Source organism: Triticum aestivum, chromosome 1A (genome assembly GCF_018294505.1).
Source record: "Triticum aestivum cultivar Chinese Spring chromosome 1A, IWGSC CS RefSeq v2.1, whole genome shotgun sequence".
Taxonomy (NCBI): Eukaryota; Viridiplantae; Streptophyta; class Magnoliopsida; order Poales; family Poaceae; genus Triticum; species Triticum aestivum.
The window spans coordinates 56,504,899-56,517,145 of NC_057794.1; the positions used below are offsets into that span (position 1 = coordinate 56,504,899).

The window sequence follows — 12,247 nt, forward strand, 5'->3', positions numbered from 1 at the left end:
TACATGAAAAGTAAGAAGATAAGAGATAATAAAACCCACTACTTAGTGCAATCAACGGATTGGATCTATCTTACACTTTTGCCTCTCATGTGAAAATGAGAGATAGGAGTGAGCATGTTAAAAAACCTCAGAGAGATGGTCTCTTGGCAACAATATGTCTCACCACTTTTCTAGCAATGCCTAGTTATTAGCAATAAGATTAAGAGATAACCATTGTACATCATATTTTTGTTGGAGTTAAATGCACTAGAGGTTCTAAAAAGTTTTGACGGGGTGTCATTTTAGTCCTAATTCTTCCAAAATGCACCTTTAGGTCCTAATTCTTCAGTAAGTGGTTCGTCCGAGGTCCTTTTTTCACGAGCGCTCATTGACCTGCCTGCGTGGCGCATTGACCCATGCCACATGAGCACAGGGCCCATCCGCCAGGCGAGAAACGTCCTAAAAGTTTCTGGGCAGTGTCACTTTAGTCCTACTTCTTTCAAAATGCGCGTTTAGGTCCTAATTCTATAGTAAGTGGTTCACCCGAGGTCCTTTTTTGCTCGAGCGGTTGCTGACCTGCTCGCGTGACGCGTTGAGCCACACCATGTCAACTTAGAGGCTGTTGCGGTTGCTCTTTCTTACAGAAAGCCCTTTGTAAACCCCCCCCCCTCTTGACATTTTCCAGCCCCTACCGAAATCCTCTCGTGCCCACACCGTCGCGAGCATTTTGAAAAAAGTAGGACTGAGGTGATACTGCCCAGAAACTTTTAGGACCTCCAGTGTATTTCTCTCGCCTGGCGATTGGGCCCTCTGTTGACGTGCCGTGGGTCAATGCACCAAGTGGGCATGTCAGCAAGCGCTCGTGAAAAAAAGACCTCGGGTGAACCACTTACTAATGAATTAGGACCTAAAGGTGCATTTTGAAAGAATTAGAACTAAAGTGGCACCCCGACGAAACTTTCAGGACCTCCAGTGCATTTAATTTTTTTGTTGCCTTCTCTAAATTATGTGTCAGATTTAAGATGAGATAATCTTATCAACCATTGTACATGCCCTAACAACATCCAAATCTGTTATGGATAAAGGAGAGAGAAGAAACGAGTAGCAAAAAAGATTATGCTTCACAACGTGATCGGTAGTGCTCCACAGCCCTCAAATCCTTAACTCCTCTAGCCGAAAACCACCAACCAACTCTCGATTGAATAGCCAGGAGATCGTGTCCTCCTATTCGACGACCGAGGCGAAAGATAGCGCAAAAGTGCGCACCCCCCTCCATCCCGTGCACGATTTGTGTAGGCCCATGTGCGGGTGCGTGGCGCCCCTGTTTATTTCCCTCCTTTTACAGTTTACGCTTCTTTTATTTTTATAGATGATTATGTATTATTATACAACTCCCGGTTAAGATTTTTTGCAGGCAAACTCCTTTCTAAATGGAAAGGTCCTTATATCATCGAGGAGGTCTACCGTTCCGATGCCATAAAAATCAACAACTTCGAAGACACAAATTCGAGAGTGGTGAACGGTCAAAGAATCAAACATTATATGCTATCTTTCTTCTTTGTACGGTGCGATGTATCCCTTTTTGCTAGGATAGCCATCATCGGAAAGGTAGTGCTTGTGTGAAAAGGACAAAGTGAACAATCCATATAAGTTGTAGTCCCTCTGTTCACTTTTATAAGATACTTATTTCATACAACTGAAAAGTGAACTGTTTTGGGTATTGTCTTAAATGTCTAAACAGTCTTACAAAAGTGAACGGAGAGAGTGCATAGATGTAATGAACTATAAAAATGAAAATGCTCCTACCCTTCGGGTAGATGTGGGAAGGTGGCCAAACACACACTAATCAACATGTTTTCCATGATGGAAAAAAAAGGAAAACCGACCCATGTTCTCCACATCGTCCGCCGCCGTCGACGTCCTGGTCACCATACGTGATCTTATCCGATCATCTCCTTCCTGAAAAAGAACAAAGATTATCGGACGTCACGATGCCGGCCCCCCACAAGTGGCTGCTATGGTTATTCCAACGAATCCATTGTTTATGTGTCAGTTACCAAGTCATTGTTCGACACATCCATCGTCGGACCGGTCTCCCTTTCAGTTAAAAATACTGTACAAGCAATTAACTATCACGTACAAGCAGACAGGTGATGAGAGCAAATCCAGCTACGCTGAGCCTCGGCTAGGCATGCCGATCTGCCCTCGGTTACGTGGAGCGAGTAATTCAAATGCTCCAACCACCCGGCGGCGATACGATCGTATGTGGTAGGAACAAGAGCGCGCTCACCTCAAAGTATTCGAGCTAGCCGCCCATGCCACGAACGCGGTGGAGCCTAATCAGCTCACGGTGCAGTGCATATCCACTCCATGTACAGTGCCCCCGCATGGGCATGGCCGCATCATTTCCGGATCATGTGATGGACCTGCGCGCGCAAGTGCATGAGTGGGACAGTGCGCCTGCTCCGTTAAATCATCTTCTTATTTCGTTGCCCCCACCCACCCCCCACAAGCTCGGAAGCCCGTTCCTCAGCCGTTGGCCGTCCACTCCACCCGCGCCCGCGGACGGCAAGCAAGCAGCCGTAGAGGGGGCGAGGTCATCGGCCATGCCCACGGCGCTCAAGGCGTTCTTGAACAGCCCCGTCGGCCCCAGGACCACGCACTTCTGGGGACCCGTCAGCAACTGGGGCTTCATCCTCGCGGTACGCGCTCCACGATTCCCTCTCCTCTCTCTCTCTCTCTCTCTCTCTGTACCTGGTTTATCTACCTAGCTTTCCCAAATTAACCTGTGCTGTTGGTTGATCGCGACTACCAGAGTGCTGCGAATTCCTAGTGACACCGGTTGCAGTTTATGATCATCTATCTATATACGGGGAATTTCTCCCGTGCTCTCCATTTCAAATTAATTATAGTTCTAGCTTTACGTCAAAATTCTTTAAGTTTGACAAACATATTAACATATACAATCCGAAATTAATTATCTTCCAATCGCCCCAAATGAGTGACCAGAGAGGTTGTGGAAACGGGGAAGGAGACCAAGAAAAGACAGATGTTTTAGTTTTTTATTTGCATGATAATGTTCTCTTCGGTGAGTCTATCATGCGCCGAATCTATTAGAGCATGACTAATAAATAAAGTTATTGTGTCATCTATAGCCAACCTAATATATCTCTTAGCGACCCACTGCAATTTCACGATTTAAGGCCTCCTTTGATTTACGGGAACTTCGTAGGAATACTAAAGGTTTTAAATTTTATAGAAAAAGTTCGTCCAAAGCTCTTTCATTTGTAGGAATGGATTCCTGTTCTTATATAGGATAGGAAGCAATCCTTCATAGTTTAAAGAAAAAGAAATATTAGCCTAGACTCGATAGAAAAATTCATATCCTATCCATCAAATCACATCGTTCTCTTTCCTTGTAGAAATTGAGATACATGTCATCTTACTTTCTATGATTTTCATATTTTTATGAACCAAAAGAGAACTAATATATACTTAAATATTATTAGAACCCATGAATTCCAGTCGATTCATATGCATCAGTGTTGTATGTCTGTTACTCATAAGAATAATTCATTAATTTGTTACTTACTATAGCTACAAAAATATTATCGGATTTTGAAGCATGATCTCTTTCTAGGAAGTTCATGAAACGGTGTAAATGAATAATCTTTTCAAGTTCGTCTGTCATTAAATTCTTTGACACTGTAACTTAATAATCCCTCGGTTGTTATTTCATCTCTAGGGTATGGCTAACATGAACAAGCCACCTGAATTGATATCCGGCCATATGACTGCAGGTTATTTGTCTGACAAGTCACAGATTCTAGATATAGTTTGATGATCAATACATCTTCAACTATCTTTAGTGACTACTATTGTGTTGTGCAGTCATGTGTGTGTATTCTGGCCTATTTATGAGGTTCGCATGGGTGGTACGGCCGCGGAACTATTTTCTTATGGCAACCCATGCCTCCAACGAAAGCGTTCAACTCTACCAGTTATCTCGCTATGCTAGGGCTCAAGGGTAAGTCTTCTTATGTGAACTTTTTCTTGCCATATTACTATACCACAGTATCCACCAAAAGATCATAAACATGGTTATATCGTTTTCTTGTTTGTTGCATAATTGCCAAATGCTAACATGGCACTTAATTAATGCAACAATAGAGTGATAATATAGATGTTTGGCCTTGGATTTTGCAGTTACCTAGAGAAGAAAGAGCCTGAAGCCCAACATTAACAATGGCCCGAAGAATACTGTAGACACTATTTATGTAAACAAAATTGGTTTCGGGCAATTTGTAATGCTTGTGATCGTAAAGTTTATGTATTAATTACACTGTCGGAATACAACAAAATGGAAACCCCTATGATACGGAATGAGATCCTTTGACATAGGAGGGATTAGAAGGACGTCAATGTGCATCGTCTGTCCATGCCGCATTCGACAATTCCAGGCATGGACTGTAGATACTTTGCATCTATCATACTAGCTGGAGGCCGTCTGGTAAGGTGCACGAAGGTCGTCTGGTCTACTAATTAAGCCCACAAGAGATTTGTTGAGTTGGTTTGTTAATTAACTACTTTACATTTTATTCCTCCTTCGACCAGACTATCCTGAATATACAGCTCATACAGGCACCCTTTGCGGGTTTTTTAACGAGACTGTGTACGATTATAATTTTTGATAACATGTCTCTATATTTATAACCTTGTGATCAATGCTACATCATTTAGCAAGAGAGGGATGAGCTCCCCAGGAGACTTATCAAGGAAACTGTTACAAGAAGGGCCTTTAGCCAACTTAGCTAATCCATGTGCAACAATATTAGCTTCCCTAGGACAGTGCACAAATGAAGTAAAATAGAATTTGCACGCCATTGATAGCAATCACCAAAAAAATGCAGCCACGGGGTGCAGTGATCGGCCTCCCTCGTTCATTGTATTGATAACCTGCAGATTGTCCAAGTTCACTATGATCTTGTTGAAACCAATTGTCTGTGCAAGAGAAAGTCCATACCGCAGAGCTATAGCTTCAACAAAAATAAACATCAGGGCCCATATCAATTCTCCAATTACTTGCATTAATAAAGTTCATCTTCTCAACCCATATAATAGGTATTCCCCTCCAGGAAATCTTGATCGAATGGGGCGTCTACATTAAGCTTCACATGGCTCCTAGGAGGTAACAAATTTCTTTGTTGCTTTAGGGGCTGTAGTGTTGGAATTTTGTCTACTTTAGGCCTAGCCCAATAGCAGTTTTAGAAATTCTTAATAAATTCTAAAAGCCTACGCAGCCCATTCATACAAGGCAGGAGGTGGAACTAAAGTTAAATCCCACATTACTAGTTTAGAGGGAGTTAGACCTCTTTATAAGGGAAGTTCTTTCCCCACTAGTATGAGCATGAGAACAAGAGGGACATCCACGCGCGCTCCTCCCCCGCCGCCCGCCACGCCACGCCTTGGGTTGCGGGAATGAGCCAAGCCGATGTCTAAATTTTTACCACGCACTACGGGTATACGAAAGGTCACACGAAAACTGAAAAGATTTTTGCGAAAGTGAAGTTTGAATGCGAACGGTGCAGCCCTTCGGCTGTTGGCTGTTCGCTTCATCTCTGTCTCTTCGTTTCACCTCCCATCGCTGCCCTCTCGCCTCCTTCTCTTGCGCCTATAAAAGGGAGGTCGCTCCTACCAGAAAGACGCACCAGAACCTTTTCTTCCTCTCGCCACAAGTTCCTGATCACTGCGCTGCTGCTACGTTCTTCCCCATCCCTACTTGCGGCGTGCACCGCGGGTCAGGACAGTAGGCCTCCGAAATCGCACCTTTTGAGTCCTGTACGGGAGGAGGGTGATAAGGTTTGTGGGGAGCGCTCAGCGCGACTACTGACTTCTTCGTCACGGACGCCCTGGTACTACTGACTTCTTCATCGCGGACGCCCCGGACTCCGACGACTACTTCCCCGACGACGACTTCTTCCCCGATGTTGACGACCTTCTCGACGACATGGCTGGCGACGACACCGACCCCAAGTCCAGTGCTACTGCTGCTGCTGTCCCGTACGTGTTCTTGCTCTTTCTGTTAGAAATTCTCTAGCAGTTCTTTGCTCTAGTGTTTGTCCTACATATGTTAGGTTCTACGCTATCTATGCAACCTGTTCTATTATCTGCTTTAGACATGTTTGGTTGCAGTTCATATATGAAGATGTTATTTACCTTCTCTCTGTTAGATCGCATGACTACTTTTATCCATGTTATATTAGTCATGCTTTATCTAATATTTCTATTAATAAAATCATTTGGTAAATTGCACATATTTCCAACATGTAGTAGTAGTGAAATTCGCCGACAAGATCTAGATGGAAGTGGCAATTTGAGTCGCATTTTGGGCTTGCTCGCCATGGGGCACTATTCTTCTCCCCTAGACAGTTACTACTCCCTTCGTTCACTTTTGTAAGTCGTTTCAGACAACTCAAAATGAGCTGTTTTGCATATTGTCTGAAATGTCTTCAAAGTCTTAGGTCCCTCCAAATGCTCCACCTTGTACGGGTGCTAAGCATGCCATGTAGACGAAAAATCTGATGTGGCAAGGCAATTAAGAGGAGAGAGATGTTTTGTAAGTCGTTTCAGACAACTCAAAATGAGTTGTTTTACATATTGTCTGAAATGTCTTCAAGGTCTTAGGCCCCTCCCAATGCTCCATCTTGTACGGGTGCTAAGCATGCCATGTAGATGAAAAATCTGATGTGGCAAGACAATTAAGAGGAGAGAGACGGGTGTAGTAACCCCGAAAAGAATTAATGCCAAACGCGCGAACCTAGGCAAAATATTTAAATGAAGCAAACTCACCAATGCATGAGAGTGTTTAGTAGCTAAATCATTAAATGAAGGGAGCTTAGCTACAAAAAACTAATCATCTATGCATAGGGAAGTTTGTTGCTAAGCTATTTAATATGCTTAGCACCCCATCTAAGTACCTGTCCATTGGGAGCAGCCTTATAAAAGTGAACAGAGGGAGTAGTATTTTTCAGTTTCCAGCAGTACGCACTCTAGGTAATTAATGGTACTACTGATAACAACAGTGAGTTGAATTAGAACTTACTAGTAAGTTTGCACGTGCAATGCACGTCTCCGCCCAAAGAAAATCCTTGCTCATAGAACCCTTCTAAGCCATCTATGCTCATAGAACCCTTCTAAGCCATCTATATTCTATTGTCTATGTCACATTTGATAATCTATGATGAACTGAATTATGCAAGCTCAGTTAGTCACGTCAAATTTAAAAATATGTAATGTGCCTTTTACTACGTCACGTTGGATAATCTATGATGAACTGAATTATGCAAGCTCAGTTAGTCAAGTCAAATTTAAAATATATGTAATGTGCCTTTTACAAATACTTCCTCCGTAAAGAAATATAAAAGCCTTTTATAGAGGGAGTATAAAGAAGACATGCTAGAACAAAAAAAAATGGCACTTTCTGTCGGCTTTGAATTCACATAAGATTAATTGAAAGCAAAGAAGACATGTTGAAACAAAAGGGATAAGAGCATCTTCAAAAGTCAGAGTGATGTAGCAGCATCAACAATGATCTAACAACTTGTAACACAAGATACATCTAGAATGATAATATAAAAGTCAGCATGTGCTTATCTCGGAAGCAATAGACAATGATAGTAAAAAATGAATTGACCTCTGTCTGGAGAACAACATGCCATGTATATTGGCTATTGTAGAAGTTAGAAGAGTTAGCTCGAGACAACTTTGCTAAATTCAGCAATATATTTGTGTATCTTGGGGCAATCTCCATTGCACCTCACCGTTGTCAGCAAGTGGAACCACTATGTAGCAACTGTGTTTACCTAATTAGCCATAAAAAAATAAGAACACACGCAAATCTACTCTTACATGCAAATGTTGCACAAACCATTTGGACTGAATTGATAATAAAGTGCGCTTTTACCGGTTTGGCATTTTGTACTTGTTAATCGTGTACATGCAATGCACGTCCTGACTAATAAAGCCAAAATGAAAAGTCTTAAAAGCATAAGAAAGGTAAGAGCATAAAATGCTTCCACCCAGTGGAAATAAATTCATACATGACATGCTACGTCTAAGCTATATATGAAACAAGATCAAGAATCAAAAGGAATATGTTAGATTTTTAAGAACCCATCCTCTTTTAATTATAATTTAGAAATATTCGGTTCAAGTGATTACCTTGGTTGAACAACTGCTACTGCTATGCACTCTTGCTTCTCTTGAGTCTTGAGTCTTGACATAGACTATTCATCTTACAAACAAGAAATAGCCTTATAAGGATGTAGCCATTTGGATCAAAAGCTTGCAGATGAAACTTCATAGACATTCTAAAAAAATCTATAGAGAACATATGCTGCAACAAAAATTGACTAATCTAAGGACCAATGTTGGCATACAACATGGGCGCAACTCTCTGTCTGAAACCATTATTAAGAGAACAAGAAAAGAACATTTGCAACATTAACATCCGAGCAATTGAAAAGGACATTTCTATGTTAAGGTGCATGCCATATTTCTCATGCACTATTTTTATTCAGAATTCCTACCCGTTGTTATTAATATGTTATTATTCTGAATTCCTACTTAGTGTTATTATTTAGTAAAGATAACATGCATTGCTGTTTATTTTTCATTAGTAAGTAAAGGCAGGGAAGAAAGTCATGTGCACACTCTGCAGATATAAAAAAACTAATGCAATAAGACACTCTTCATCATTCAGAATTCTTTCCATTTACTTATACAAGGGCACTATGAAAATACATTGCAGGGATGGGTCAAAAGTTTCTTGCCTGGTGAGGCAAAACAACTCTTTCATCAGTCACGTACAACGTTCCCTTTTCATCAGTTAGATAATATCATCATGAAGCAACAGAGATCCAAACTAAAAGGGAAACAATTATTGCCTTATTAATTCTGTCTTGCTCCTCCTCTCTGACATACTCAGATCGAATATCCTCCCCTCCCACTACAAGGAATTATCAATCAGACATGATATAAGGTGCAGTTCATAGAAGGTGCTGAACTGCAATTGTGAAAGAGAAAGAGTAGTTTAGAGAAAGAAAGAGAAATAACTCATGTACCAATAGGTTGCACTGATTCATCACTGACCAAATGTGTGGATCTGTTGGTTACCCTGCTCCATACATTTGCATCAACGTCTATACTTCTGTATGAAGATTCTTTGGTGAGGTTTTATTCAGAGATCAAATCTTATTGTACTATATAGTCAGTGATTGTATCTTGTGGTCAGAGATATGAGTGAATGCTATAAATCTTAGATATTCTGTACATGAAGTGCATGCTTCTAGGCTCAATATCTAGAATGGACATCTAAGAATTATGGAAAATGGACATGTGAGAACAAGTTTCATATTATCTAAGATTTAGTTGCTAATCCAAGTATGGATAGCTCAAGTTATTATAAAGGCATATGCAACAGGGAGAAAGCCTGTGCGCGGTAATGTACAACAGGGAGAAAGCCTATACTTCACAAAACATTTTCTTCGAAAAGTATGGAAAACTTCTAGGAAATTGCAGGCAAATGCACAGTGCATAATTATTAGCTTGCACATAAAAACGATACGAAGTTAACAAATAACTTTCCTATCCGAATATCATGCCAGTCATATCAAACAAAAGTTGAATGGATCAACTAATGAAAAGATAATGTTACATTGTTATTCACCTTTGCTAGTGTTCTTATGTCAACCAAATATAGTTTTCCACCTGGTGACGTTATCCTCAGCTTTCTTTTACACGGCTGATAGCCCTTCAATCATTTGCTCCTCCCCTGTTGCTCTAATATTAAAGCTCCTATACTCGCTTCTCATATGCTTTCTTCAAGTCATTACGAACCTGCATGAGTTGTCATATACTCTCCATAGTCAATTTGAACATCCTAATCAAATGAGACATGGTCAATTTGCATTTCAGATTTGTAGTAATTAGCGTAATAGTACAGACTATTCAACAGAGTTAATTGAAACTAATTAATTAATTTGAGATGGTGACTGCAGTGAATAAACATACGCATGTTGTCATTGCCGACCTCCCTGGCGATGTCGCGATGCCGGTCAGCTTGTGTTGTACTCCCAGCACACCTCTTCCAGCGGTCAACGGTGATGTACCCGCTATCGTCCTCGTCAAAGTAGGCGAAGGCGGACAACAGGCAATGCTTGTTAATGTGCACTATTGACCCGATGAACTCATCGTAAGCAATGCTTCTGCTACTCCATCTTTCCTTGCCCTCTGATAATCAGCCATGCTTGACGTGAAAATGCAAGTTGGCCCTATAGAACATAAAACAAGAGTTCACAGAAGCTGCAAAAATTTCTAGGGGTAGCTCAATAAGACTTCGTTCAGAATGTTTCATGTAGGATTGTTGTACATTCCATGTTTTTTTCTCCATGTACTGGCCAAAAGGGAACTTATGGACACTACGCACATCCTGATGGAGCTTGCATTGGTCAATAGATGCTACACTTGAACATCCAAAATAAACAGAGTAAGCATTAGTATCAGGGATTGTGCTTGTCATATATTTAAAATCTGAAAATATCATCAAAGTATATAACACACTCCATGTATAATCAAACTGAGTTTGGCAACGTAGGAGTGGATTAACACCACAGAATCAGATATGACCAAAGAAAGCTAGCAGTTAGCAGGACTACGGTTCATACTATGCGTGTATATGAAAGTCGGGATAAGGAACACGTTTAAGTAGACATAAGTAGTCCTTCTAACTGAATGTAGAAGTTTCTGTGATGGGGTACTGTTAATCCCGTCATGAATTACTACCATCTAAGCATATTGCTATCATAATAAGTAAATCAATTACGACACTCTAATGTAAGAAGATTGGTAACTCACATTGGGCTTGACCGACTCCTGCCGAGGCCGGCGCAATGCCTGCAGCTGGCTGGCGTTGGCCACATGGAGAACGGCCGTCTCAAATGTCCCGAAGCTCCCGATGATCTTCTTGCTGGGCTCCAGGCTAAGGCACGCCTCCATGTTACCCGTTCTTGGTGGCGACCTCATCACCAAAAAACAGTTGCTTGATCAGTTATATATCTTTTTTAGGTTACAGACATCAGATAACAAAATATCACAAAGCCAATAGTCCTTATCTAACTTACAGACACAATTATACATCTTCTTTAGGTTACAAACAGAAGAGACAAGTATTAGTACTGCTTAGTACCTCCGTTCCAAAATAGATTAATTCCTGGAAAGGTTGAGGTCGAACTTCTCTAACTTATTGGTGCTCTGTAAACCATCATATTAGGTTTTCGACTTTTTCAAAGAGACAGATCATGATAAAAAAAATTGAAAGATGAATAATACCGGGATCGCCTCCTCAAAATCATGCCCCCACAGGTTTTCAGTTCAAAGTAAGAAAAACATGAATCACTTCAGTTGCATTAATCATGCATATGAGAATGTCTAAACCCGAACACATCAGTATTCACAGATATGAAGAGAGGTGAAAGCGCGAAACGGGAATTAAACCTAAATCTTGGAATTTCTCTTAATGGTCTGCCTATTCCAGACTTGACATCCAAAACCTACAGCAAAACAATTAAACAAACATCACGATGTTGTATGCTCCATTATCAAGTTATATAGCTGCAGCAAGAGCAGCTTAAAAAGGAAAATCATTCTACCATGGGTTATTTGATCTTCATAAGAAAAACGACCTTTATCCCAGGCTTCAACTCAAGCTATAGGGCCAGAAAGTGCTCGTACCGTTTGGTACTTTCGCTTCAAGATTCACCATTCCACCTAAAATGCTAAGACACATGGGGAATCACAGTTAGCAATGTTCTATGACATATTTTCATATAATTTTATATTTTCATATATTTTCCTTTTGAAATATAACTTTCTTGAAGAATGAAAGACCAATTATTTGTTCCTTTGATAAGAGTCCTCACCTATGAGCAAAGTGGAAGGATTCAGTCCAGCCACACTCATAGAAGCCAATAGCAAGATTATAGTATTTGTGAACCAGGTTTTGAAGAAACGATTTGGTCAACATATTTTAAAACTCTGCAAGCTCTAGCTGAAATCTGCACTACCATTATTAGTCTAGAAAATGCTAGTGGGCAAAGATAACAAGATAATTTCTGAATTCCATACTAATGCGGAGGGGACAACATCAAAAGATTCACTTAATTTTCTATCTTGCATACTCGTGCCAGCAAATTCATTCATCTGGGGAAGG

General features: G+C 40.8%; 1 protein-coding gene and 1 long non-coding RNA gene across 20 annotated transcripts; one reads left to right on the forward strand and one right to left on the reverse strand.

The window, feature by feature from the left end:
• The first annotated feature begins 2,351 nt into the window (after positions 1–2,351).
• On the forward strand, positions 2,352–4,365 carry LOC123189645 (mitochondrial pyruvate carrier 1). Its single transcript, XM_044602109.1, has 4 exons — positions 2,352–2,681; positions 3,725–3,779; positions 3,871–4,006; positions 4,186–4,365. The coding sequence occupies exons 1-4, from the start codon at positions 2,367–2,369 to the stop codon at positions 4,220–4,222; spliced, it is 543 nt and encodes a 180-aa protein (XP_044458044.1). The 5' UTR covers positions 2,352–2,366; the 3' UTR covers positions 4,223–4,365.
• A 40-nt stretch (positions 4,366–4,405) lies between these two features.
• On the reverse strand, positions 4,406–11,912 carry LOC123189654 (uncharacterized). Of its 19 annotated transcripts, none has more exons than XR_006495938.1 (10): positions 11,688–11,909; positions 11,368–11,588; positions 11,225–11,289; positions 10,894–11,056; positions 10,051–10,310; positions 9,707–9,876; positions 9,102–9,187; positions 8,200–8,986; positions 5,003–5,009; positions 4,406–4,935 (listed from the first exon to the last, which is right to left on the reverse strand). It is a non-coding gene; the product is annotated as an uncharacterized lncRNA (long non-coding RNA). The 19 variants fall into 19 exon arrangements; XR_006495939.1 differs by having other exon boundaries at positions 5,003–5,015; XR_006495941.1 differs by lacking the exons at positions 4,406–4,935; positions 5,003–5,009 and adding exons at positions 7,509–7,841; positions 10,409–10,497 and having other exon boundaries at positions 11,688–11,912.
• Positions 11,913–12,247: the final 335 nt, after the last annotated feature.

Coding starts and splice junctions, on each gene's coding strand:
- LOC123189645 (XM_044602109.1), top strand. CDS start 2,367: ATGGGCATGGCCGCATCATTTCCGGATCATGTGATGGACCTGCGCGCG. Junction 3,780..3,870: donor ATCCGGCCATATGACTGCAG/GTTATTTGTCTG, acceptor TGTGTTGTGCAG/TCATGTGTGTGTATTCTGGC. Junction 4,007..4,185: donor CGCTATGCTAGGGCTCAAGG/GTAAGTCTTCTT, acceptor TGGATTTTGCAG/TTACCTAGAGAAGAAAGAGC.